Source organism: Stigmatopora nigra, chromosome 6, assembly GCF_051989575.1.
Source record: "Stigmatopora nigra isolate UIUO_SnigA chromosome 6, RoL_Snig_1.1, whole genome shotgun sequence".
Lineage (NCBI taxonomy): Eukaryota > Metazoa > Chordata > Actinopteri > Syngnathiformes > Syngnathidae > Stigmatopora > Stigmatopora nigra.
This window is the reverse complement of record NC_135513.1, coordinates 9,591,919-9,618,188: the sequence shown is the minus strand read 5'-3', so window position 1 is coordinate 9,618,188 and position 26,270 is coordinate 9,591,919. Positions and strand designations below refer to the sequence as shown.

At 39.1% G+C, this 26,270-nt stretch overlaps 5 protein-coding genes across 8 annotated transcripts; 2 read left to right on the top strand and 3 right to left on the bottom strand.

The window, feature by feature from the left end:
• Positions 1 to 43: 43 nt before the first annotated feature.
• Positions 44 to 8,716, top strand: ogal (O-GlcNAcase like). Of its 2 annotated transcripts, XM_077718366.1 has the most exons (17): positions 44 to 378; positions 537 to 588; positions 967 to 1,064; positions 1,463 to 1,593; positions 2,257 to 2,428; positions 2,984 to 3,082; positions 3,184 to 3,323; positions 4,173 to 4,317; positions 4,397 to 4,495; positions 5,139 to 5,368; positions 6,066 to 6,240; positions 6,305 to 6,390; positions 6,462 to 6,554; positions 7,004 to 7,092; positions 7,237 to 7,357; positions 7,434 to 7,563; positions 7,628 to 8,716. In XM_077718366.1, the coding sequence occupies exons 1-17, from the start codon at positions 312 to 314 to the stop codon at positions 7,762 to 7,764; spliced, it is 2,064 nt and encodes a 687-aa protein (XP_077574492.1). In that variant the 5' UTR covers positions 44 to 311; the 3' UTR covers positions 7,765 to 8,716. The 2 variants fall into 2 exon arrangements, with proteins under 2 accessions (XP_077574492.1, XP_077574493.1); XM_077718367.1 differs by lacking the exon at positions 1,463 to 1,593.
• Positions 8,264 to 12,579, bottom strand: cant1b (calcium activated nucleotidase 1b). 3 transcript variants are annotated; one of them, XM_077718368.1, is made up of 5 exons: positions 12,412 to 12,579; positions 9,795 to 10,376; positions 9,584 to 9,724; positions 9,309 to 9,512; positions 8,264 to 9,063 (listed from the first exon to the last, which is right to left on the bottom strand). In XM_077718368.1, the coding sequence occupies exons 1-5, from the start codon at positions 12,434 to 12,436 to the stop codon at positions 8,693 to 8,695; spliced, it is 1,323 nt and encodes a 440-aa protein (XP_077574494.1). In that variant the 5' UTR covers positions 12,437 to 12,579; the 3' UTR covers positions 8,264 to 8,692. The 3 variants fall into 3 exon arrangements, with proteins under 3 accessions (XP_077574494.1, XP_077574496.1, XP_077574495.1); XM_077718370.1 differs by having other exon boundaries at positions 12,310 to 12,448; XM_077718369.1 differs by lacking the exon at positions 12,412 to 12,579 and adding an exon at positions 12,007 to 12,181.
• A 32-nt stretch (positions 12,580 to 12,611) lies between these two features.
• On the bottom strand, positions 12,612 to 16,901 carry afmid (arylformamidase). Its single transcript, XM_077718371.1, has 11 exons — positions 16,303 to 16,901; positions 16,000 to 16,090; positions 15,305 to 15,409; positions 15,191 to 15,239; positions 15,027 to 15,112; positions 14,353 to 14,425; positions 14,189 to 14,286; positions 14,018 to 14,096; positions 13,591 to 13,726; positions 13,212 to 13,316; positions 12,612 to 12,954 (listed from the first exon to the last, which is right to left on the bottom strand). Exons 1-11 carry the CDS (start codon positions 16,342 to 16,344, stop codon positions 12,925 to 12,927), a joined length of 894 nt encoding a protein of 297 aa, XP_077574497.1. The 5' UTR covers positions 16,345 to 16,901; the 3' UTR covers positions 12,612 to 12,924.
• A 60-nt stretch (positions 16,902 to 16,961) lies between these two features.
• On the top strand, positions 16,962 to 19,601 carry tk1 (thymidine kinase 1, soluble). Its single transcript, XM_077718373.1, has 7 exons — positions 16,962 to 17,241; positions 17,388 to 17,419; positions 18,016 to 18,129; positions 18,692 to 18,785; positions 18,870 to 18,959; positions 19,104 to 19,223; positions 19,300 to 19,601. The coding sequence occupies exons 1-7, from the start codon at positions 17,176 to 17,178 to the stop codon at positions 19,462 to 19,464; spliced, it is 681 nt and encodes a 226-aa protein (XP_077574499.1). The 5' UTR covers positions 16,962 to 17,175; the 3' UTR covers positions 19,465 to 19,601.
• Positions 19,602 to 20,275: 674 nt separating this feature from the next.
• On the bottom strand, positions 20,276 to 25,632 carry syngr2b (synaptogyrin 2b). Its single transcript, XM_077718372.1, has 4 exons — positions 25,425 to 25,632; positions 22,822 to 23,059; positions 21,737 to 21,873; positions 20,276 to 21,130 (listed from the first exon to the last, which is right to left on the bottom strand). The coding sequence occupies exons 1-4, from the start codon at positions 25,533 to 25,535 to the stop codon at positions 20,888 to 20,890; spliced, it is 729 nt and encodes a 242-aa protein (XP_077574498.1). The 5' UTR covers positions 25,536 to 25,632; the 3' UTR covers positions 20,276 to 20,887.
• Positions 25,633 to 26,270: the final 638 nt, after the last annotated feature.

Genomic DNA, 26,270 nt, shown 5'->3' with positions numbered 1-26,270 from the left:
TAACGAACTTGGTACCCTGTCTCTTTAAGACGTTCATCCGGCAGCAGGTGACGTTGTGTATTGCCATGCGCCGACCGTGGCCCAACATTATGTTGTGGTGAACTTTAACCTGTCATATTTCTTTATGAACTGCAAACTTTAGAGTTCAGATCAGTATCTTTTCAAACGCCGCGTCTCGAAGGCGTGAGGTTGCGCGCGCAGATTTAAGAGGATCTCGAAAGTGGAAGTGGGTTTACTTCATGTCTTGACGGACAGTCGGGAGCGCGTGCCACCTGGATCACGTCCACAGTCCACATAATTCGAGTCCAGCGATGGCGAGTTCGAGCGAAGTCCGCCAGAAAAGTGGGACCAAGACCTTCATCGGTGGCGTGGTGGAAGGTGAGCGAGAGTACGCATCCCTGCAGGGGGGAATCAAGCTCATCCCTGAATGTAAACAAACAAATGCATATTTACCTCGCCGATGGAATAATTTGATTGACATGTCTGTTTTATTTATTTGGAGTGGCACTTAAATGGACCATTTTCCCGTTGTGCAGGGTTTTATGGTCGACCCTGGACCATGGAGCAGAGAACCGAGCTGTTTAAAAGGTAGATTAATTGAATTGAATGATTTTATTGTCATTATATTAGTATAATGAGATTTAAAGCCTCACTATGAAGTGCACAGTCGCAACAATAACAAACAGACAAATACATCATCAATCAATAATTACGGTAACTGATAACTAAATAATCAATAAATAATAGCATTCGCTAATAAATGAATAATCAATAAATAAGCAGTCAAGATGATAAATAGTCAACAACATAAATCAGTAGTGAAGTGCACAAAAGATGTTGCAAAATGAATTGACTGTTGGCAATTTGTGCTACAATTTCTGTGGAACAAATAATTCATTCTAATCATTGGGGGAAAACCTTTTAATGCAATGTGTCAAACATATTTTTTTTCACCTACTTTGTTAGGGAACAGAAGTGGGGCTTGAACACATACCTTTACGCCCCTAAAGATGACTACAAACATCGCATGTACTGGCGTGATCTTTACTGCTCTGAGGAGGCTGGTGAGTCCTGGTCATTTTCACAATTAGTCAGCTCATAAATGGCCCACAAGTAACTTGGAGATGACGAGAGATAAGATTATAATGTCCTCAGTAAAGGTGATCTCCTCAGAGACACTGAAAATTTCATCTTTGACCCTATTAAACCACACCTTTGTTGAGTTGTGCTGATGGGTATCAACACAAGACAATATCATTTGAAAAATGCTAAAGGAGAGTCCATGTATATGCTAGATGTCAATATACTTAGAAGAGGTATAAATCACTTGTATCATGGCAATACAATATCAATTCTTTGCACAATGATACAACTTTGAGCACACAAATAAAAAGTCAATTCAAGCTAATAATGAATTTAAAGAATGTACATCTCAGACATATTATATTCTTTCTGTGTGCAGAGGAACTTACAGCACTGATATCAGCAGCAAAGAAGCACAACATTGACTTCATTTATGCAATCTCTCCTGGCTTAGACATCACTTTTTCTAACAGCAAAGAAGTGGCTGCCCTTAAGAGGAAACTGGATCAGGTTAGGTAGATCGAAAAATGTTAATTGCTTTTTTTTATATGGCCAGTCTTATCAGCAGGTGACCAAAAGTAGGGTTATTAGCATTCAGGCATGGCTATCTGTTCAACAATGAAGAAAAGTTGAACTTTGAAACAGTTTACGCAATATCAACTCACCTGTATACTCCACATCAGGGGTGCTCAATGCTTCGATTGCGAGCTATCAGTCGATCACTAAAGTACTATTGGTAGATTGCGTGACGGTAAAATTTGCATGACAGAGTTGATAATCTGCGAAAAAGCCAGCAGGAATCTACATGGACTTGAAAGCAAAGAATGCATCTGAAAAAGACACCAGCGAAACCTTTCTCTTGAGTTTCCTGTTATTTCTACAACTTTGATTTTTCTCTGATTGAATGATTGGAACAGATACTTTTTTGGCACAAAACACATTCATGAGTTTTGGTTCTTTTATGACTTTATTATGGGTTAACAGAAAGAAAGAAAGAAAGAAAGAAAGAAAGAAAGAAAGAAAGAGCAGATTGTGCAAAATTGGCTCCTCGAAAAGTAGAGCAAAAACGTTTGAGCAGCCCTGCTCTACACATTCAAACATCACATGCACATCTAAATACAAGGCATGTTTTACAGGTTGATCTGCATCAAATGTCCTGTTTTTTTCCTACAGGTTCGAGGCATGGGCTGCAGCTCCTTCTCGTTACTGTTTGACGACATAGAGACGGAGATGTGTGCTGCCGACAAGCAAGCCTTCAGCTCCTTCGCCCATGCGCAGGTGGCCGTCACCAATGAGGTCTACATGCATTTAGGAGAAACGGAGACCTTCCTCTTCTGTCCCACAGGTTAAATATATCCATGTTTTTTGAGACTCTGGTATTAGCCCTCCTTGCTGAGTGTTTTGGTGATATAATGGCATAAAGAATAGAAATACAGTCATACCTCTACTTATGAATGCCTCTAGGTACAAAAGTTTCAGGTTACAATGTTTTTATATGCAAATGAGTGACTCGAGATATGATAAAGATGCAAGTTACAAAATTCCCCAAAAAGTAAGTGCATTTTTTTATCATTTATTTAATTTTGAATTCCCCTTATTAAGTGATTAAAAACCCTACAAATGCAACATGCCACATATTTTCTTCATATTTTAGTTGGTAGTGGTCTGAGGACTGTGGAACGAATGAGAGAATTTACATATGAAGTACACCTACTTAGGAAATTTTCAATTTATGAAAAAAAAAGGCTTGGAATCAATTCATTTTGTAAGTAGAGGTGCGACTGACTATACATGTCTCACAAATGGTGACTTGTGAACCTGCCATTTTCGCTTAGACAGTCAAAAACAGTTCTAAATCCTTGATTTGTATCTTAACATGTTAACTTGTATCAAAATCCAGATTATTGTGCTGCATTCTGCACCCCAAATGTGTCTCGATCATCTTACCTTCAGACTGTTGGAGACGAGCTGCTACCGGGCATAGACGTGCTGTGGACAGGTAAACAATTTATTTTCTGAAGTGCTGTATATTTTTCTGATTAGTCTAAATTAAACTCCTCTGTTGTCTCCGTTACTTATTTTAACAAATTGTGATTATAGGTCCAAAAGTGGTCTCCCAGAAAATTTCAGTAGCGTCCATAGAGGAGGTGTCCTCCATCCTCAAGAGGGCGCCAGTAATATGGGACAATATCCATGCCAATGACTATGACCCACAAAGAATTTTCATGGGACCCTATAAGGTAAATATTGATTCACAGAACATAATATTTCCAAAAAAAAATGAAAATAATGTGCTCCATTTACCTACACCGGGGCTTTCAAAAATATGACTTATGGGCCAAACAGTTTTTGGGAACCGCACCAAATTATGAAAATATAATTTGATATGGCTCTCAGAAGCAACTTGAGTTCAGCCTGCATTTTGTTGCAGTTCTCAGATTCAACATTAGATGGAGCCAGTCACTCAAACAGTGTCCCTTAATTAGCTCAGTGATCAAAACCCGACCCATTGAAACCAAGCAGACAGCATAGAATAACAGTCATTTTTTCTACACAAATTAATTTAAATGCAAAAATTATAATCCAATGTTCTATGATGGCTGCTTTTTTTTTTAACTATTTTAAGACATTTTCCTTTTGTCCTACCAAGCTTGTTTGAGTAGTGGAAATATACATCCATTATATAAATGTATATTTTGGAAAATATCTGGATTATGTCACTTTTAGCAGTTAACCAATTCACTGCCATTGACAGTTAAACACATCAAATACATTTCAACTTGGAAAGATGATATTGATTGATTGGATGTTGTCATGTAGATCAGTTAATAAATTCATTAGTCTTTTAAATTTAAAAATAAATACACTTAAACGCCCTTGACTTGCACAATGTCTGGTGGTGTATTTTGTTAAAACAGTGAAACTAGAAAGTAAAACTCCCACTTGTGTGTGTTTAGATTAGATTGGATAACTTTATTCATCCCGTATTCAGGAAATTTCACTGTCACAGTAGCAAGACTGAAAATGCAGACACAGGAAAAGACATTTTTGACATAAATAAATAAGTCAATTCATGTTCATTTTCACAGGATCGCCCAACTGAGCTCATCCCCAAATTAAGAGGCGTGCTTACTAATCCCAACTGTGAATTTTATCCTAATTTTGTGGCAATCCATACTTTGGCTACATGGTGTAAAGCTCCTGCTGATCCAGCATCCAGGGATGTGGAAATGGGTAAGCTCTTTACTTTAACCATAAGGAAGTCGAATATAATGTTTTCAGTGTTGTTATTCTCGCTCTTGTTTGACATCAGGCGACGAAGAGCAGGACCCTTGCTACAGCCCCCAAAAAGCTCTGACACTGGCCCTTGCCGACTGGTTAGAAGAATTTTTAAGCACAGATCAGCCTACAGGTAATATTAACTCTCCATATGATTATTATTAATAGCACTCATTTAAAAAACCTTTGACTCAAAACATGCATTCTATAGTTGTGCATTGGCGTGCTTTTGTAAATACATGTAGTATACAAAAATACGTCCTAAATTGGTGGTTTTTCGGGGAAGTATTCCAACAAATTTCTGTTTGCAGTTGGGCAATGCATTACCCCAAAGGGCCTATTGGTGGCGCTAGATTTTCAAAAAATCATGGTTGAAGTTACTTTATGTAAATGATGCATGATTACTAAGGAAGGGTATTTTTTAACAAACATTCTGGCAAAAAATATGATTACTTCAATATTTCGTATGGGATTTCAAATTGTCTTTGAAATATTGGGAAGTTTACATAAAACCATAGTTAAGGAAAGCATGGATATATTGTTTCAATTGTATTTTTGTAGCTGTATTTCAAGTTTTGTTGGAATGACTACATCTTTATCATACTGGCCGCCAATGACGGTGGTAAACGTCAAATCTATTTGAACGCTGCCAATGATTACTTACGGATCCAGCAAACCAAGAAACGTTATGTATTCTTAATTTTTTTAAAAAGAAACAGAAACAATCAATGCAACATTATACTGATATCTGTTATTTCCATCACATTGTTTTTTAGCTTGCTTAAAGAAAGAATCTTCAGATGAGGAGCCCATGCAGACAGACCTCGGAGAACACTCATATGAACCGGGCCCGGGAGAGAACTCACTTTACACAGCCGAGCCGCTAACCTTAGATGACCTGATGTTGTTGTGCGAACTCTTCTACCTACCTTATGAACACGGTGCTACTGCCAAGACGATGTTGCACGAGCTGAACTGGCTCATAAATCACAGTCAAGCTGAGCAGGTCTGATTCATTTTCTTTGCCCATTCTTTGTGTAAATCCTCCACAAATATTCCATTATTAATTCTAATCTAAGGATCTTGAATGTTTTTATTGTCATTATACAAGTAGAATAAGATTGAAGGGTTCACCATGAAGTGCACAAATAACAACAACAATAATCAATAGATAATAATAATAATAATAAATAAATAACTTGTCAGCAACGCAAGTGGTCAACATAAATGAGTGGTTAGCAGCCCATGGAGTTTTTGTGTAGTACAAGATAAGTCTTGATTAGGTTCTGCAAGGTGAACAACTCGAGTTGAGTATGGTCAAGGTTGTTGGGAAGAAACTGTTCTTGAGTCTGTTTGTCTTGGCTGTTATGGTCCTGCCAGTGGGCAGCAGGTTGAAGAGGTGGAAGTCTGGATAAAAATGTATTCTGAAATAAAATCGGTGGGCAAACTATTCCACAAAGTGCTGCAGTGGGTGCAGGTTTTCGTTCCAACACACTTTTTCACCAATGTGGTGTCCTACAAAGGCAATCAATACATTCTTGTTCACAGAGAAACCTCATTGGTGGATTAGACTGTGCTTGATCGCTTGGAACAAAAACCTGCACCCACAGTGGCCCTGGAAGATCAGTTTGCCCACCCCAGCTTAGAATAAATGGACAATTCCACTCAAATGGAGTGTAAATGAGCCTTTGTCATGCTTCTAGACTTCCGAATGGTGTTCCAGAGCGCGGCAGTTTGACGACATGTGCGCAGCTGTGGTGCGCATGTTCAACCGCCTGTCCAACGCGCCCAATCGGAAGATTTTGTATGACCTGTACAACTACATCTGTGACATCAAGAGTGGCGTCAATCTGGCTCAAGCTTACGTGAAATCACTAGGTGAAAAACCTTTTTTATAGTATTTCCTGTTTCGGTCTTAACATGAATGTCGACTGACCTTTAGGAGGTTTTGGCAACCCATCAGCTCAGCTAATGAGTGCTGATCCAGAACCATGGGGATTCAGAGGAGGCCTCTCAGGAGAGTTTCAGGTGGATTAACCTAATTGCTCATTTTTTTGTTTTGTTTCTGTCCAATAGCATTATTCATGTTTCACTTGCAGAGAATGCTGCCTGGCCACGGAAACAGAGACCTGTTCAAATACCAGCCCAAGACATTGGTGTACTGCATAAGGCCTTATTGCATGGAGGATAAGGTGAGGTGTATAGAATAGAATAATCTTCATTGTTATTGTACAAATACAACAAGATTAAAATTGCATGAATAAAATAGCACAATAAAAAAAAACACATACAGTAATACCTCAACATGCTGTAATTAATTGCTGTGAAAAAGGTCTTTGTAAAATTTCTTGGTTAACAAAGTCTCAGAATAATTAATTCATTATTAAAAAGCGCTGGCTGGTCTGGCAGAAAAATATTATTTCATATTGTCCATTGTTCCTTAATTCTTTTAAGCTTGCGGGTAGTCATACAATGAAATGTATCTTAGTGTACATTATGTACATTTTTCTCATAAACTTCTAAATCTGCCAAACTAGCCAGTTTTCATTTGCATAAAGGGTAATTTAAATATGACATTGCTAATTGCCAGTTGAACTTTTTCCATTTGCTTAATCTTCCGTTGCATTGTTGTCTCTTCTAGCTGGACGTGCAGAGAATTTTCGTTCAAATGCAAAGAGAGAGACAAATTAAAATCTCCACCACAAAGCCCCCCTCGCTTATTAGCGACATGTAAGTAGCTAAGACATGTAAGAAGTTACCGTATTGTCTCTCTTATAAGCCGCATTTGCAACCAAAAAAAAAAGATGACTGAATCGAGGTTAGGTGGAAAGGTCGGTAGGTGAAAGATGATTGATTTGAACGGGTCTTTTTCAGTCTGGCAACAGGTGAACTGGCGCCAAGCCCACAGTGTGCTTTAGTTCTGGAGGATGATTTTGGTGTATGTGGCTACATGCTCGCACTTACAGATGCCAAAGAAGCTGCCGCCTCAATTCAGGTGATTATTTAGAATGGATAAAAATACTGGAAAAGAGATCCATTACAAGCATGGCTGCTTTATCTTTCACCTCCAGAGAGACACAAGTGACTCCCTATTTGAGCAATTCCCATCATTAGTCACTGGGCAACTGCTACCGAGGGTCATTGACCCTTCCCCCGCCGAGCGGATGTTGGGGCAGCTGTTGGCAAGCATCAGGAGCAGTGGTAAATGGACACCTTTTAAATGGTCAAGCGGCCGCAAGATGGAAACATTTTCTTTCATTTTCAGGTTCCAGAGGCGTGTTTTGTGAATTGAGACACACTGATCGCAGGATGCTCGACTTCTACACCAAAAGTAGCTCCTTTCGACCTCTCAAAATGGCTGATCTACGTCCTGATGTGATTGCCATGGGAACCATGCTATAAATGTAATTTTGTGTTGAAACATAAGTGGTTTCTTTTAGGAATTTGCATAAGCTTTATGAAAATGTGCAGTACATTATTGCAGTCTTTAGAGGTGCGTATAAAAATGGCTAAAGTTAATGATAATTTTTGTTTGATTTAGGTTAATCAAACATGCACAAACTCAGGCATTTTTTAATTTTGGCGCTCTTGTAGGCCTTTTGGCAACGTACAAACTGCCATTTTAAAATGTGTTGTTTTTACTATGGCTAAAAAAAGTGCTAAATGTGTCCTATGTATTTAAATGAGCCCTTTCCAGTTTGTACAATGCAATGGTAGAAAAACCTCAAAATCAATTGTTTCCCAATATAATTGTGTATTCATGTTTAAATCAAATCCATAAGTCACATAATTAATGCAATTATTCAGTCAATCAACATTTTAGAAAAGTGAATTTAACATGGAAGTTCATTACATTTAAAATATCCAACAAAAAAATTTCAAATCACAAAGGAAACAGTAATCCAAACAAACTAAGCATAGTTTTATTTAGTTTTGCTTAGATACAAAAATATATTAAATAGGCTTATCTCTAAATAAAACAGCTCTTGCTCGAGTTGGCTTTATGAAATCATTAGGTCCTGCATAAAATATTTAAAATATAAATATTAAAGTTACCTGTAAAGACAAAGAGACCACTTATTAAAAGTAGTTTTTCAACATTCAGTAATATGTTCATATCAAATACAAATTTTGACTTTGTTCTCCTGAGAGTCTGACCAGCAGCTTACATGCAGGAGGAAAGATTTCTATTTTTGTTTGTGCTAGTTTCAACCATAATCAAGAGTACCAGTGTGCATGAATTAACTTAGATTTTTTTTTTGTTATCCTTCATTGTTAACTATGAAGGGGGTCAAATCTGAGAGAATAAAAAATAGCAGTGCTATTATTTTCAAATAAACTCCAGTCCTTCGTACTTGACATCTCCGATTTTAGTTTCGGGCAGCAGCACCTGGCCGCCGAGCGTGAACGCAATGACGTATGAGGCGACCTGGCCCGCGTCTTCCTCCGATTTTAGCGCCAAAATGATCTGATCGTCCGTGCCGGGAACAAACTTAAAAGACGAAAAGCCATGGGTGGGATTCAGAGGACCGACGCGCTGCGTGGTTACATCGCTAAAATCGTGTCGACAGGACAGCAGCAGGTTGGTAGCGCGGCGCTCGTCGGCGCCCTCGTCGTAGCGCTGGTGACTGGCGCGGCGAGGTAGGAAGAACCAACGTTGAAGGCGCTCGCTCCATGCCGCAGATTCGTGGATGAGATAGCCTGTGGTAACAACCATAATAATGACAGTGTTGAATGCCTTAAAACTGAATATGGGTCACAATTGAGTACATTTAATATTCGGCCTGATGGCACCCCTTGGAATAATCAATCTGGTGTGCTAGGTTAAAATGATTGCGGAATATGTAGCAGATAGGCAAAAAGTGTAGTCTTAATTTTCAAGAATTTAAGAGCCAACATGTCCTCCAATTTCAGAATGAGCCGCAAAAGGTAAAAAGTGTCTCAACCTGGTGGCTTGATCCCCGCAGCACGTCGGAGAGCGTTGTAGTAAGGCACCCAGTTCTTATGCTGGACATCGCCAGTGTATCCCACCACTTTAACCCACTGTGGATGCTCGTTGACGACCTCTCCGGTGGTGGTGGTCCATTCCTTGCCAAGACCTCCGACGTATAGACGCTCATCTTTCACTGCGAGCCACTCTGCCTTAAAGCCTGCAAATGCACACATCAACATTCAACTGGGGCTGAATTTGGGACTGAACCAAATTGATTCCAAGTCTGACCTTTGGAAACAAATCCATTGCCGTCGGGCAAGATGACCCAGGGGACCGCTTGCCTCCCCTCGATCCTGTACACCACGCCTGTGCGGTCATCCACGCTGTACAAATGTCCATTGAATGCCACTAACTCTGACAGCTCCATACCTGGAAAATAGACCGCATAGTATAAAATTCACTGCCGCAACATGGACTCATGGTAAACCGTCTCACAAACCTCGGCCTTTCTCCGCGAGGTGACTCTCCAGCGTGATGGTCTCCCGGTCCCATTCCACACGCAGTCTTTCGCCACGCTCCGAAACGGTCAGGTGACCCCTTTTCATATAGCTGAACCAGGTGTGGCCGTCAGGGCCGCGTGACGCCGTATCCAAGTCGGCGATGACTGCCATGCGGTACTTGATGCCAAAGCTGGTCTTCACGGGTGGACTTAGGGGATACGTGCCATTGTAAGGTTTTTCCCATTCCCGCAACCTGGAGGAACTCTCCATACTTAGTCTGTGAGTCTCCTTAAATGTGCGGTCGTCGCCGTGATGATACATTTGTAAATTGTTGCTGTAGGAACCAAGAGACGGATTGTCTCCGTCCCCTCCAGTGTGGTAAAGGTACAACGAGAGGACTAAAGCTAGCAGGGTGACCACGGCGATTGCCCGCCATTTGGGCTTAAAGCGGGGGTCCCAGGTAGCGGTTGGCGTCATAGATGAAAGGCCCAAGGGGATTCCCCGGACTCCCAGTGCAAAAATACTCATAGAAGCTTTTTCTTTATCCTCATTGCGGTACTCCGACTTTGATTTTTGCCCGGCTTAAAAAGAGAAAAAGGGTCAGTATGTAAAATCAGCCAAGAATAGATTGTGCCTAAACTGAAAGGAATAGAGCAGATGATACAACAAATGGTAAATGGAAAAAACTGCATTGCATTATTACAGCAGTTTATTTATTTATTCTTCTAAAACAGTTCGAGAATGTGAACACCTTGACCCTGATATGTAATACGTACTCATTGTTTCCTTTGCATTCAGAATTCCAATCTAGAGGACAAGTGATCCTCTGTACTTGTGCCCTGGTCTTTTTGCCAGATACACATACACACACACACACACACACACACAACGATTCTTCAGTTTTTCCCAACAAAGAATGCCCTTGTTACCATTGACCATGACCCATATTTGCTATGGTTTCGCACCACCGACTCTCCCCTATTTTCGCCCCTCCGGGTTAGATTACTGCATCAAAATATGTTGCTTGCGTCCCTCCAAATCTCTGGCAATCTAAAACTTTATGTTATGTTCACATTCAACTTTCAGTACTATTCAAGACATATATAGAATTTCTATAGGTTTGATTTTGAGTATCTGCTCAAAATGTCTCATCACAGCTCATTTCCTGAAATGCTTTATCCTCACTAGGGGTGCTGGAGTCTATCCAGGCTGACTTCAGGCCAGAGACGGGGGACACTCTGAATTGGTGCCCAGCCAATCACATGGCACAAAGAGACAAACAACAATTCACACTCAGACTCATACCTAGGGGCAATTTAGACTGCCCAATCAGCCTACTATGCATGTCTTTTGAAATTAAGAAGAAACCAGAAAATTTGAACACTCCATACAGGTGATCCGACCTGGATTTCAACCCACGTCTCCCACTAACCACTCATCCAGCGGGCTGGCCTGCTGAAAATATATAAAATATTTTAATTCTTCCAGAGCCATTGACCATAACTGTTAATATAAATGTATCCGTAGTAGACGTTCAATTAATTGGAATTTGTTAATTCGCTGCCAGTTGAGATGACTATTTTACTTTTAATTTGAAGTCGTTGGAATTGTGATTCATACATCCGGTTTCCTGCTAACAGTATTTCATCACTGTCGTAATAGGGTTATTTTTTTACGTATGGACGAACATTTTATTCAAGATGTTTTCTGTAATGTAGAAATCGTATAAATGTGTGATACCTTTAATAACAAGGAAACCACTGAAGCAAATACGTTTACAGCGTTTCAGCCGAAAGTATTTAGTGAGGATACTCAAAGCCACCCAAAGACAAATAACAATTACATAAGCAAATAGTCAAATATGAACGTCTACGGTTCCCAGATTAAAATCACATTTATGAACTTAATTGTGTTGATTCAGTCAAAGCGAAACGGATTTTACGTTGTCCAAAAAACAACACCCGTAAGAATAATATAATATTAAGTCACGAATATAAAGACTAGCTCACAAAAACTAACTTATAAATTATCTCTATTTTCGGCTAACGTGTTTCCCCCAAAAAGATTCAAAAAACAGAAAAGCATTGACGAGTTCACCGTCAACTTCTAAACTTTCGCCATTTTACTGCTAAACTGCCAGCAGTTTCAGTGAAACTTTCTGACCTTTAGTCCTAAATTCTATTTTAAAAAATCTTAACTTAATTGGCGTACCTAGCGTAGATGTTCGTCTTCACGTAGTTCAGCGTCAAAGTGTATAATATAATGAGCTCGCTGCTACAGCTGCCGGAAGGCGTTTGACTTCATTTCACGCCCTTCTGTAACTCGTCTTGACCATCGATAACTTAAATGTAGGCGGTGAGTGCTTCTAATGACAATAAGTTCAGACAAATCGACAAATCCCTCTTTGAACACATAAGTTCAGACAAATCGACAAATCCCTCTTTGAACACATACTTTGATAACATCAGAGAAAAGTACAAATATACTGACATGAAAAGTACAGTTAAAGTTTACCTGCCTGTCGCTATTATAGACCTTTCTTGGAGCAACATTCAATACCAGTGAGGAAATATGAAACACAGATACAGTATGACTCAACATTATATGGAATAACACCTGAAAAAGAGCACGTCTGCCTCATCCAGCCTCAAGCAGAAGTCTTATTTTTCCTCCTTTTCAGAGTAGAACGTGAATGCAACACACTCGAGTTTGTAAATGCCTGCTGCATTAAGAGCAGTCACTTTTGTACCTACTTATATGACCACTTATTAATGTTGACTTATCATTTATTTGTCAGCAGTGAACGATCAATTGATACAAACTTCTCCCAGTTGAAATGGCTCCATCTTTCCCCATCAATACGTAAATTAATATGTTACATTCTCAGTGTTAATATCTTAATCAAATGATGTCTGAGTTTAATGTCAAAAGAATGCAACATTAAAGTAGCGATAACCTGATTTGTAGTAATTCAATCAGCATGTGTCAAACTATGTCAAATATGCACCCATTTTAGGCCCATTCAGATGACGTTAAAAATTAAACATTTCATTTTTAACCCATTAAAAAGTGCTTGATGTTACTATCCTCCCACAACTTGTCCCCATATTGATCAATGACACTTCCATCTCAGCTCTTCCCCATCATCTTCATCAGGAGCTGCAATAGAGACAATAGACATTAAGAGCATTATCTTCAAAAGGCCTCCAAAATTATGTTTTCTAAATCTTTACTGGATATACTACAAGATAGACTACCTATGACTAGTTTAAACGCTACATTTACACTTTAGTCATCTGTACAGGGTAGGGAATCTTAAGCTTTGTTTCAAGTTATTAGAGATAAATTGGCTTATTATTCTAAATCATCATTGCAGTACTCTTAGTAACACAACTTGTAATGGTTTACTAAAGTACCTTTGTAAGGTGATAATTGCCATCAACCAGCTGCTCAATGATATTGAAGTGGTCAGTATTCAACACATCTTCCATAGTCACATTAAGTCCAGTTGACTTCAGAGTCTTTAAGAGACAAAATGATATAGTCAGAAGTATAGAAACATATTTCATTCTCAACACCTACCTGATAGTCATCATTTTCTTCTTAAATACAGAATGGATAACCATACATCCAGTTTTAAATTGGATATGTTGTTCTAAAAACATGGTTGAACTATAGCAGTACACGATGTTTCATGAAGAGCAATAGAAGAATTTTGAAAGGCCAAATGATTGTCTTTCCACCTGCAAAATGGCAAACCAACACATCTACAAGACTGAATTATGAGAAACTGACCTTGTAGTAATCTTCTGACTGCTTGCGAAACTCAGGAGAGTCATTCTCAGCGACAGCTACAACAATATGGCAGCCTGAAGAAGAGAGTTTGAGCTGTGGAATCAACTTGCTTGGGCTGTTTCTTATTGCCACCTCCCTGCCACCAGAAAATACAAGTGCAAAAATGCAAAGAATCACAAACTGAATCACGCACATTCTGCACTGACTAAGGGAAGAAAAAAAAACACTGAAAAAAATGCAACGCTCCGCCCAGTGCTCGTAGAGACATTACACAAGAGAGTTGCGACCAGACAGTGCCCATGATGTTCTTATGAGTAGCCTCTCGCGTCCGCTGTATGCTCATATCCCAAGATAAATATTTGTCCGAAATTTTACTCCTATCTCAAATTGTTCGTATGTCAAGGTATTACTGTACTACAATACTTACTCGGTCATCTTCAACGGGTCATTGACGTATGTAGACAGGATGGGCAACAGGTCATAGATACCACTGACAAGAAAGGCACCTAAGGAATAATAAAACGAATAAGATCAAATTTGTGTGTTTTTTTTCTTAATTTCCTTTTTTCCAGACGCAATAATTTAAGAAGCGCTTCACCTTTGATTTGAGGTACGGTGCTGTACTGCGACCAATCAGTGGAAAGAACCATAGCAGCAAGGTGAGCACCGGCAGAGTGGCCACAGATATACAAGCCGCTAAAAAGAAGAGTGCCATGTGACCGAGACGTGTCATGTCGTATTTGTGAGGATCTTGAGGACTACCTGATATGTGAATACTGTTGCACGACAGACACAACACTTCTCCGCACCTGAGAGACCATCAAGTCCATGTTACCTGAGAGAAAAGACATTATCACGTACAACCCTGCTTCCCCGATATGCTGGATTTATACCATATCAAAACATATATTTCGATGCTTTTCTTTTTGAATTCATACTGCCATGACACACATCCAAAATGTCTCACTTGAATAATGTAGTGTAAAATTAATGTTTCGCTATGTGTGAACGGTGATCAGGTGTTCTTCTGCGGGTAATTACACGTGAATACATTGTAATATTTGGAGAAAAATTGTAATATTATGAAATAACAATTAAAATATGACAAACAATAAGCTAATATTGTAATGTTACTAGATTAAAATTGTGATATTACAAAACGCAAGATATGGAATAATTCAACACTTTTAAGACAATTTTTATGGAGACGGCTAATATGCGGGAAAATGCGGTACTTTTTGGACATTTATTTGATTCCTGTTTATAAAGCTATCATGAAAATGGCTATATAATGTTAATATAGGCGAGCAACACTGTTTTAAATTTGAAGATTTACAGCTGATGTATGCCTTGAGATTTTTGCAACGCAAACAATGTGCGACAGCTCAAAAATGGCTGACAAACACTGGTGTAAATAAATCAGAAATAGACTCTACCTTTGGGCGCGATGTCGTAGTCAACCGCCACTACTACTACACCTTTCTCGGCCAGTGGGACTGCCATAAATCCGGACTCCTCCTTACTACAGGAGCATGTCAAATGTCACCGACAAGATAAATCATAACATTTGCTATCCTTGTGGTAGAAGCAAAGCACATACCTGAGAAACTGCCAGTATCCACCATGAAGGTAAATAACGAGAGGTACGTCTGGAAAATAGGAGAGCATTATTAACACTTGAACACGACATTGACGAGTTATGACAGCTCCTCACCGAGGGACTTGGTGGTAGGGATGTAGGCGTCTAATTTTTCACCTTCACCTTCTCCGTAGGGAACGTTGAGTAACGTTTGAGCAAGATTGCGAGCCCGCTCTGTTCCTGCATGTCAAGAAAAAAGTCGGAGGAGGATCCTTTGCCAATATCAATCAAATTTAACCAGTCTACAAATCAAATGCGTTTTCATTCATGTGCAAAAGGGTGCATGATTCACCCGTGTATAATATTTAGAACATTTGTTTGGCTGATTATTTCTAAATTACTGCATTTTTCAGACTTCAAGTCATGCCAGCCAAAGAATTGTGTGTTTTTTTTAAGTGTTTTTATTGAGTTTGATTAATTTAATAAGGGACAGCACATGCTAATATTCATATTAATGTTAATCAACACATGTATAGTTTTTCAAAATTCCAAATTTAGTCCCTTGTGCACGTTGAAGGTAAATAATCATTCACAATCAATCAATGCCCCTTTAATAAGGCTGGTATAAACCCATTATTATTGTATCATGTCCACATATTACTCATGTTTAAAAAAAAGCATTCAGTTCATCAGAAAACATTTCCGGATTGTAGATTAAAAAATCTGATTAATTACAAATGAATGATAACGACATTGTTTTACTGCCCATCTGTATACCCAATTAGGTTTCAGTTTAAAAAATGCCTATAATTGATAAGTGACCTACCGACCTTCCTTTAAAGTCTTGACGTGGCTTTTGATCACATCGTCTGCCGCCATCCTGTGCGACCACCGCCTGGGTGAATATTGCCTTTCGAGCTCCTGGTTAAACAGGTAGTGATGGTTAACCGAGCCGAAAAAGACTAGCTAACGCCATAAAACAGCACTCGGCGTCCGATATTATATGGAGTAACGCTGTGCGCAACAGCGCCTCCTGCTGGTAATGTATTGTAACACCCCTAGGTATTGCATTTATTTAAGCTAACTTGAAATCTAGTTGACAATAACAAAGCGTATATACTATACAGACTCACATCTTTCGTCATTGCAGTCCAGGATGTCATTTCTTGAAGCATTTTTGTCGAAAGTCTCTTGATAGGAATAAATCAACGGGAAACAGCAGTTGTGTGGACTATTTTGAACTTTAGACCCATCAGGATTGTTTACTTTCCTGGGAGTGTAGCACCAAATTAGTTCCTGTGGTGTACTCAGCCAATGTTTGTGGCCCCCTATCCATTCGTGAAGGGTGTGAGACACAAATAAGATGGTCCCAATTCGTTTATATACTTTTTAATTAATAAAGATTATTTTAAAAGTCCTGGTTAGTCAGCTCAACATTTCCTCCTCGTCAATTATACAGATAGATATTGTTCTATTGTCGATACTGTATACTTCTTTCGATCAAAATTATCCCAAGAAAACAATAGAATTGCACGTTACCGCCACCAACTGTCAGGGAGTGCGAATAAATTTATATGTATAATTATAGCGAAGACGCAATTGTGAATAAGCAACGTTACTCTAATTCAAAGTGTAGACTTAGAATTATTTGTTAAAACTACTCAAACCACATAATTTTGACAAAAGCATCCCAATTTGATCAACTTTCAATTCGTTTCTCTCTCCCGCTTTTAGCATTTTAAATTGCCCTGTCCATTCTTGCACTACAAAACAACCCTTTATAATTGGTTGAGAATTGTCACATGACTGACCAGACCTGCTGTCAATTGGTGGAATTATTTCCGTGTTTGTAGACGCTGATCGCATAAACTCCAAAACGCGCGCTCGTTGAAACGACTTTCAAAGCTGCTACTAATCGTCAATTCATTTAGCTGAATTTGCAAACTTTGCAATTTTTGTTTTAGTTTTTCTCTTCAATTTGCTTCTTTGTTTTGGACTAGGAAGAAATGGACTGTATGGATTTTCCAAAAGTTTATCCAAATTCCCCACGTAAAGCTCAGGGGCAAATCCAGGTTTGTTTTGTCTGCAAATGTGCTTTTTTTTCATTCTAACCGAAATTTGTCATTTAAATCTTTTACCACATTTCCATCACTTAACGTTCTATTATATTTGGGAACGATGCCACTCTCTAATGGTCTACACCTATTGATTTTTACAGGTTATATTTGGACCGATGTTTTCCGGCAAAAGGTAATATACATATATTATATGTATGTGTTTGTATGTATTTGTGTGTTAATGTGTGTGCGTGCGCGTGTATACATAAATCTTATGCATGTAAGTAACGTGCATGTGTTTCCAATTATTTATGGCAGGCAACAAAAAAAAGGACTAACTATACTAAAATGTTCCGCCAATTTATGTATGCACAATAACAACAAACAACTAACGAAATAATCAATGGAGTTCTCTTGTCTTTATTGCGCAACAGAACTACAAAAATACATTTTAAAAGTAATTAATTTACTTATTCACAGAAGTTTGAAGTTTCAAATTTGAAACAAAAAGATGTGGTGGTTATAGTGATAGTTATGTATAGACTGAATTTTTTCTTCTTCTTCATGATAACAATTTCTGTCATATTGCTCAGCTCTAACATAAGTAATAATAAATAATAAATACTCAACAACATAAGTATAGAATCATTTTTGTTTGATGTAATAGCATGTAGATGTTAAGTATGTTTTAGTGAGGGAGGTTTAATTGACCACTGTTGTAGTCCTACCCCATACAATACAATATTCTTTTTGAGGAGCTCACCTTACGATTTATTGTTTTCCCTACAGCACTGAATTGATTCGACGGGTGCGTCGTTTTCTGGCTGCCCAGTACACCTGTTTGGTGATCAAATATGCCAAGGATACACGCTACTCAGACTTGAAAATGGCTACACATGATAAGTAAGTAGCGTACTATGAATACTTGAAAGTCACTCCACCACTTTTTTTATAGTACAAAATGTCTTGAATTGTTTTAATGCTCATGTGCTTTGTCAGTTGCCCAACTTTAGCTTGCTCCTTAGACTCATGCACGAAAAGAAAATGGTTTTGCATGCTTCATAATCATTTTATTACATTAATGAATCATTTTATCTGATTTTTGTTTCTCATATTTCAAACAAAATTGGGGCATTTGCATCATTTTTAAAGGGTTTAGTAACGTAAATCGTTTTTTTAGCACCATGGAACGATTTAGTGAATATTTAAAAGAGTGCTCTATTTTAAAAAAAATCAAAGTTATGAAACAATTTCTATAATCAAAATATTTTCTAAGTAGAGGTATCCCTGTATGTAAGTCACACTTGAGTACAAGTCACTGGCCCAGCCAAACTATTAAAAAAAGTGCAATTTATAGTCCAGAAAATACGAAATTGTAAATTGAACTCAACAATTGCATAATGTTGGCATGCTTTTGGTTGTTTCATTGGTGGAAAAATAACTTATTTCCTTGTCCGTCCCCTAGAAACACAATGGAAGCTGTATCTGCAAACTCGCTTAAAGATGTGCAGTTGCTGGCACTACGAGCTCGTGTCATTGGAATCGATGAAGGGCAATTTGTGAGTGGATTCTTTTAACTATTTTCTTTCACGTGGACATTCAGGAAAGCCCACTCAAACTCTTGACTCTTTGTGTCACTGCAGTTCCCGGACACAGTGGAGTTTTGTGAGGAAATGGCCAATTTGGGCAAAACTGTTATTGTTGCGGCTTTGGATGGAACCTTTCAGAGAATGGTGAATCTTTTCTTACCTGACAAATACACATTGTCTAGCGATGATGGTGTAGGAATGTGTTTTGACTGGTATAACTGTCAAGTGGTTGAAAAAATTCAGAATGTGACCAGTCAGAATAACTGAATTTATCCCATTCTTCTTCAGCCATTTGGAAACATTTTGAACCTTGTTCCTTTGGCGGAAAGCGTGGTAAAGCTTCACGCCGTATGCATGCAGTGTTATCAAGATGCAGCATACACAAAGAGAATTGGAACGGAAAAGGAGGTGAGCATACACAAATGAAAATATAAGTTAGTGGGGGTTATCTTCTTTTAAGCATGGCTTTTTCTGTGATCCATAGGTGGAAGTGATCGGCGGAGCTGACAAGTACCAAGCAGTCTGTCGAAATTGTTACGGACATCGGAAGCAGGGCAAAGAAAATCGTACTCCCCTCGGGAATGAAACTCACCAACATTCACCTAATGGGAAAACCAATGGACTGGGTATCTCTTCTATTCACATCTGAACGTGTCAAAACAGTTGGTCATGGACGTTGATAAAATGAATTATATTTGACACCGCAAGATGTTTGGGAAACATTTCTAGGTTCTGTTAATGGGGGCACACGGTCGACTTGCCGAAAGACATATAGCCGAAAGACATATAGCCGACTGACATCTGGCCAAGGGGGCATCTGGCGGAACGTAGAATTAGCCGTACTTCGGCTGGCTAGTCGTTCGGCCAGATGCCCCCTCGGCGAGTTGGCCCTCGGTCAGACGTAAGTAGGCTAAATGTCTTTTGCCAAGTAGACCGGCTAAGGTTAAGGCGTTGTAATGCAGCAATATTGTTTTTGTGCTGCTGGGTAATTGTGCATTGATAGAAATGTCATCACTTGCTGGGAGTTGGTAACTTAAGGTTCTGGAGCTGCATTGCGCTCTTTAACAACTTCTCAAAAATGTTTGAAAATGGAGAGAAATATATTTTTGTTTTAGGTTTATTTCTGTGGCAAGATAAACATGACACCAATATTCTTAATGTTTTCCAATATTGTAAGAATGTGGAGAATAAATGTGAAAGATCAACATTTCTGTCAATGAAGATTTGTGTCAGTGTAAGACATGCGTTTCTATCAGCATGGTGGGATGGCTAGGCAGATACAGAGCTGTCAAATACTCCGGAGACTATGGGCAAACTCCCTATAATCCCCCAAAAATTCTTAAACTCTTGAAATAAAGTCGACAGAGGTTGGCAGCTCTGCAGGAACCTGTTGTAAACAAACCAGCAGACTGTGTGATGGCCCATGGATCCCAGGGGGAAAAACAAAAAATAAGAGGGAAAACAGGATACAACATTTATTCATCATTTTTTCACATAAATGCATATCAGATTTTTTTTTAATTTATTAAATAGGATTCTTTCCACTGATATGCACACAACAGAGGTGTTATCCATTCCTTTAAGTGTTAGTTATTTACAGGTAATGGTGACAAATTTATGATGAAAATTAGTTGTGGAATTGATCAAATAAAAGGGAAGGTCAACCTAAAAAAAATTAAATTAAAAAGAAACTAATGGCACTGATCTCATCAACTGTAATTGACAGTGTCACAATCATCCTAACGTTGCATTTGCCAAACAGCCTGCTTGAGGTAAATGTTGTGTCATACCATACTTGTCAGCGGATCCAAAGATCACTAACAATGTCAGCTCTCAGTCTGATGTCAAGATCTGATCATAGACCAGAGACCATCGACCCTTTTGCGGAAATCCGCAGTGTCACCATCCTATTAACTTGCATGCAGTTCCTCCACTTCTCCAGTTAAACAATTGGAGAAGTGCGATAACCACGATAAGCCTCATCGCCAACGGAGACGCGGCGCTGACTTGCTGGATCCGCTGCTAGCAAAGAAGCAGCAGCCCTGCTGTGGCCATAACAGAGCTTTCCAGTGTCAATAATTGGGTGGCTGATAGCCGGGTGTCGGCTGCAGGTTTGGGGTGAAAGCAGGTTGCTGGCTTAAGTCGGCTAGAGCGGGATAGGTGGTGGGAGTGTATGGCGTAGGTGTATAAGGGGCGGGGGCGTAGGTCGGCGGGTATGGCTCGTGTAGGTCTGCAGGCTGCTCGGTGTAGGTTGGGACTCCGACGTCATCAGGGCCGCTCCGGAAACGACTCCAGGCAAAGTAGGTCAGGATTCCCTGCGTAATAACATACATAAATTGCATTTTAATCTGTTAATATTGAGATCTCTCTCTTGGAATATTACAATGCATGACTCCTTGTAATTTAACCGCGGCACACCTGAGCATCGTACACTGTATTAGAAAATGCAATGTTGTGGTGGTTACAAATTTTCTTTTTTTTTTTTCTGGTACATTTTAGATTATTTCCTATTGATTTTGTTTGATTTTTTTTCCGGGATGCTTGTTGTATGTTTGTCGCTTCCTACTGATTGTGGGCCGTTTTTGGGTAACTACTTTTTAGGTCACGATAAGGCTCTTTATTAACACATTGGCTGCCACTGTAGGCGGCAGGAGACGAAATCAAGAATGTGATTGCGGATAGAAATTTGAGGGCGCATTTGATCACATAACTTACAAACTTTTGGTTTTGCGGTGCCCTTTTAAATGCATTTTTTTTTCATTGTACATACATCACGAGTAAGCTACAAAGTGCCCGTCAGGCAAAACAACCCCGTGGGCCGGATTGGACACATCAGGGGGTACTTCCGGCCCACGGGCCGCGTGTTTGACACATCTGTGATACAAGATTAATTGTTGAGTGCTTTTGGCGGCTTTGCTCACCCAAGTAGCGATGGAGAAGAATGAAAAGGCCACTGTTGCACGTGCAGCATCCTGAGGGATTGCACTGACATCATGTGTTCGGCTCCACTGACTAGCCAACAAGCAGAAGCACACAAACCACAGAAAGGTCCACGCTCCTATAAAAAATAAACATACACAGTCATGATATGGGGGGAAGAAAACATTCTAGAATGATTTTACTGGTCTGTAAGGCCATCCAAAAAAGTAACAATAAATATCCAAATGAACTAAGAGTAGAGTAACAGTGGAGGATGTGTTCTATAATGCAATTCTCTAATGAGCACAATTTTTGCAGCATCAGTTCTTTGTTTCCATAAGGAATGTCTGACAAACAGCATCATGCCAATGAATTTCAAGAGAATCTGTGATGTCATCCTCGCCCTCACCGAGCTCACTCAGCATCATCTGCTGCTGATTACAACAATAGGTTATGTGATGCAAGGATAACAATAAGTGGCTTGTTTCGCATTGTGCAAAACTAAAGCGCTCTGTATGAGACAGGAGTTATTGCCACTAGGAAAATCAGCAAAAATACATGATATATATCACCTGGGATATCCCGATACTGTAATTTTCGGTCAGTCAAAATATGACGGTTACAATTTAAGTCTGTATATTTTATAGAATTAAGCCTTTTTTGGCCAAGAGACTAGTTTTGGTAAGATAAAAACAAATAACCCGTATAAAGATCTGGCATCCACCAGATATATTTTTCATTAATATTAAATTTCCCAATTGCTTATCCTATTAAGCGTTGTGTGGGGTGCTGGAGCCTATCCCTGCTAACTATAAGCACCAGGTGACGGATACCCTGAATCGGTGGCCAACCAATCAAAGGGCATACATTCAGGCTCACACTTCTACTACCTAGCTACCTCATACTACCAATTTAGGGTTCTCACCAATGGTAATTACTGCCAACCCTGCCAGTCAAAATGATTGTGATGTCTAGCATCATAAGTGGTGTTCAATGAATGAAATACTCTAAGTGGTTTAATAAGGTGAACTACAGGCCCAAAAGAGTGGCATATGAATTAAAGCCAGTATAAAAGTGGAATTCTCACCAGAGAATCCGAGGTCTGCCATCACAACATATTTCCTTTGCTGTGCATTGCCCATAAAAGGTATGTAAACGTCAATAAGTAAAAAGCCTAGACAGGCAAGGAAGGCAATCACGCCAATTCCAACAGCATAGTGACATGCCGAGTCATTTTGGTTGAAGATGCATTTTGGCTCAGCACTGAAGACGGGGTTGATATATCCTTCTGTGGTGATGCAGGCAAAAACCACGATGGAAAATAGCTATAATGACAAAAGGAAAGAAGGCAAGTTAGCCAATAAATTGGGCACACACACACAAATTTCTTTTTTTGTTTTTTAACAACCAAATTAGACAAAACAGTCTATAATATACATTAGGGTGCTTGTTTGTAATTCTTCCCAGATTACTTTAAATTCTCATATTTGCCAACTCAAGTAATAATTCATTCCTGTTTATAAACAAATGGATGAAAACGACTTTATAATGTTAATATAGGTAATATAATATAAGAAGATTTTCACATAGCTGTTCCATGAGATTTTTTTAATGCAAAAAGTGTCCCGCAGCTCAAAAAGGTTGGGAAACACTGATATACAGGGATAGGGTTAAAAAGAACAGCTAAACAAAACAACCATTAACTCCAGTATAGTTCCTGCAGCCATCCACACTCTCCAACAAGCAAATCATGTGACCTAGCTCTCAGTGTTGGTGCAAACCTTGTGACTACAGAGAAACCAGCAGTTCCCTAATAACACTCATAATGAGGTCCGTGAAGAGGAAATAGAGGGGCTTTTGGACTCTTGGGGGGGAAGAAGGACACAAAAGATACAGACAAAGAAAATGCTGCTGGCTGGGATTATGTTAAAACAGGCAGGTCTCAAATGATGACTATTCCATAATATTGAGCGAAATTGAGACTTATTAAAGGAAGAACGACACGTTTTTTTGAAAAAACAAGTCCACCAATAGCATGGTTTGCAAACTCCTAGTTGCAGTTTTTGTAGTTAACTGGAATGCTTTTTGGATTTGGAAGGCAGCGGGATCATCTTACCTGAAATAAAGCTTCTGTTTACAAGGAGCACACAATCGCCCGGATTGTATGCCCATGCACACAAATAGACACAAAAGTTCAAGCACATTCTGTCCTCACTCATCAGAGAGCAGTTTTTAACTTTGTCACACGAGTCTGAGAAATTCACTACAGAGATCAAGCTGAGGATCGTTGGAGTCGAAATGAAAGCGCTCTGAATAGTTTCAACATGAATCGTACAAGGTGCTTCCTCACATCCGTCCGACAGCGTGAATTATTTACTTTTCAATCCTGTGGTTCATTTCGAGAAGTTCTATAATAAGCGGTGAAGAAGAGCCTGTAAACAGCCATGACGTCATCAATGCGATTCCTGAACTGTCACCATTTATTGACCATTTCTTTGACCTTTGTTTGATACAATTACTAATTCTTATTGAATATTTTGTTTCCACCTCTTGTAAGATGATGTAATTTATAATTTTAACTTAATATCTTTACATTTTTTTATATTTTTTTCCTGAAAAAAATCTGCGAAGCTCTTAGTCCGCGATAGCTGAAGCGCGAAGTAGTGAGGGAACACTGTAATGACAATCAATATTAAGCACGAAATGATCTAAAAACATGAGTAGTGTATGGTTGACTGACTAATACGCATGGGGAAGCAGGCAGGTCGCCTTGAAAGCCACGGTGTAATACATTAACTTCTTTGCCTTGGTTATTGCACAAGAAGGTTTAATTTATGTGTAACGTAAGATCAAAACTTTGTGAGTGTAGGAATCTAAGTTCATTTAAGTTCAATTAAAAGTTTGTTATGTTATGAGCGCAACCGGCAATTTTCTCCCTCGCTCCCTCTCTCCCTAGTATTAATATCATAAACACTAGTTATTTGTTAATCTGTTAGTAGGTTGTGAATGACAACCAATAAAAATGTTTTCCATTGTAATATCCTGTTTTTTGGTGTGTTTTTTTCATAGGGCGGGAACTAATTAATTTGTATTTAGTTAATTTCTATGGGAAACATTGATTTGAGGTACAAGATCAGTCCCGGAACGTATTTAGGTCGTAACTCAAGGACACAAAGTTCACCTCTACTGACGAAATTTTCAATTTACGAAAAAATGGTAGAAGCATAATTGTACTTTCAGTTGTACTTTTTTTTATTCTGGGAAGAAATAGTTAAATAGAAGAATATCTTCCAGAATATGAGTTTATTTGAATTTATTGAGGTATAAATGCAATTTAGATAGTTTTACTTTTAGTAGTTCTACTTCACCCAGTCTAGTATCAGTACCTCAATAGATTGACAGTATATTGTGATAAACAACCAAGCATTGAAATTAAGCAAGGTTTTATCTGTTTATAATGACTTGTTGCTTTTTAAAGTTGGATTTAAAAGCAGGCGACTTTGAAGATGTTGTCAGTTGACAGCTGCATGTAACACGACTCCTGCAAAAACACGTTTTGCGTTTGTGTCCACGCTAAAGTGACTAAAGTGAGAGTTGCAGCACAACACCTGTTTCAAAAGCACGCCGTCTGTTTCTGTTCGTCAATCTCCAAAGTTTACCTACAATCTTCCACATCCAAGCAGCACTTACCCAGCTTAGTAGCCGCACAATGGTTTGCGGTTTTCGGACAAACTTCCTAAAGTCAAAGCCTTCCCCTACGAGCGCAATCCCGTACGCGATCGAAGTACCAGTTGCCTCCATGTGTTTCTCCTTTGACCTGCCAACTACTAACTCGCCCTTCTCAGTCTTGTGGAGACTCGCGAGTCTTTCTGTGTGACATGCAAATACCGCCTCCTGATTTGACACGGCGGAGAGGGGAGTCTAAGGGGGCTAAGTATCTCCATCTAGTGTTAAAGTAAGTGAGATAAAGAAACAAAATAATCCTGAGGAATATTGACAATTGTAAAAAAATATACAGTAATTTAAAAATGAAAAAAATAATTAGTCGGGTAACTAGGCACTGCAAGTGATTAAACATTTCAATCGTTTGACAAAAGTAATATTCATTCATTTTCCACAGCACTTATCCTCATACGTATTGTGAGAGGTGCTGGAGCCTAGCCCAGCCAACTACAGCAGGTAGGTGCAGGACATCCTAAATTGGTTGCCAGTCAATCGCATGGCACAGAGTAACATTCATTCATTTTCTGAACATCTTCTCCTCACAAGGGTCACAGGGGGGTGATGGAGCCTATCCCAGCTAAATGCGGTCACCAGCTGGGGGTACCCCAGGCAATTGCAGCGCACAAGGAGACGGACAAAAAAATTCACGCTCACACTCATACCTAGGGGCAATTCACCCAGCCTAACCTGACAACCTAAGTACCCGGAGAAAACCCACACAAGCCCAGGGAGACCTTGGATCAAACCCTTGAAATTATTATCACCCAATTTACTAAAATTAAATAAACAGAATGACTTTTGTCATGAAACGTT

Excerpts from the sequence above, each read along its gene's own strand:
- ogal (XM_077718366.1), top strand. The coding sequence starts at position 312 with ATGGCGAGTTCGAGCGAAGTCCGCCAGAAAAGTGGGACCAAGACCTTC. Across the intron at positions 1,594-2,256 it reads TTAAGAGGAAACTGGATCAG|GTTCGAGGCATGGGCTGCAG; the intron begins GTTAGGTAGATC and ends TTTTTCCTACAG. Across the intron at positions 7,358-7,433 it reads AAGCTGCCGCCTCAATTCAG|AGAGACACAAGTGACTCCCT; the intron begins GTGATTATTTAG and ends TTTCACCTCCAG.
- cant1b (XM_077718368.1), bottom strand. The coding sequence starts at position 12,436 with ATGAGGCAGACGTGCTCTTTTTCAG. Across the intron at positions 9,725-9,794 it reads CCTCGCGGAGAAAGGCCGAG|GTATGGAGCTGTCAGAGTTA; the intron begins GTTTGTGAGACG and ends TCTATTTTCCAG. Across the intron at positions 9,064-9,308 it reads TGCGGGGATCAAGCCACCAG|GCTATCTCATCCACGAATCT; the intron begins GTTGAGACACTT and ends TTGTTACCACAG.
- afmid (XM_077718371.1), bottom strand. The coding sequence starts at position 16,344 with ATGCTTCAAGAAATGACATCCTGGACTGCAATGACGAAAGAT. Across the intron at positions 16,091-16,302 it reads GGACTGCAATGACGAAAGAT|GAGCTCGAAAGGCAATATTC; the intron begins GTGAGTCTGTAT and ends CTGTTTAACCAG. Across the intron at positions 15,410-15,999 it reads CGTCAAGACTTTAAAGGAAG|GAACAGAGCGGGCTCGCAAT; the intron begins GTCGGTAGGTCA and ends CTTGACATGCAG.
- tk1 (XM_077718373.1), top strand. The coding sequence starts at position 17,176 with ATGGACTGTATGGATTTTCCAAAAGTTTATCCAAATTCCCCACGTAAA. Across the intron at positions 17,242-17,387 it reads AAGCTCAGGGGCAAATCCAG|GTTATATTTGGACCGATGTT; the intron begins GTTTGTTTTGTC and ends TGATTTTTACAG. Across the intron at positions 18,786-18,869 it reads GAATCGATGAAGGGCAATTT|TTCCCGGACACAGTGGAGTT; the intron begins GTGAGTGGATTC and ends GTGTCACTGCAG.
- syngr2b (XM_077718372.1), bottom strand. The coding sequence starts at position 25,535 with ATGGAGGCAACTGGTACTTCGATCGCGTACGGGATTGCGCTCGTAGGG. Across the intron at positions 23,060-25,424 it reads TTGTGCGGCTACTAAGCTGG|CTATTTTCCATCGTGGTTTT; the intron begins GTAAGTGCTGCT and ends TTGTCATTATAG. Across the intron at positions 21,131-21,736 it reads TCTTCTCCATCGCTACTTGG|GGAATCCTGACCTACTTTGC; the intron begins GTGAGCAAAGCC and ends GTTATTACGCAG.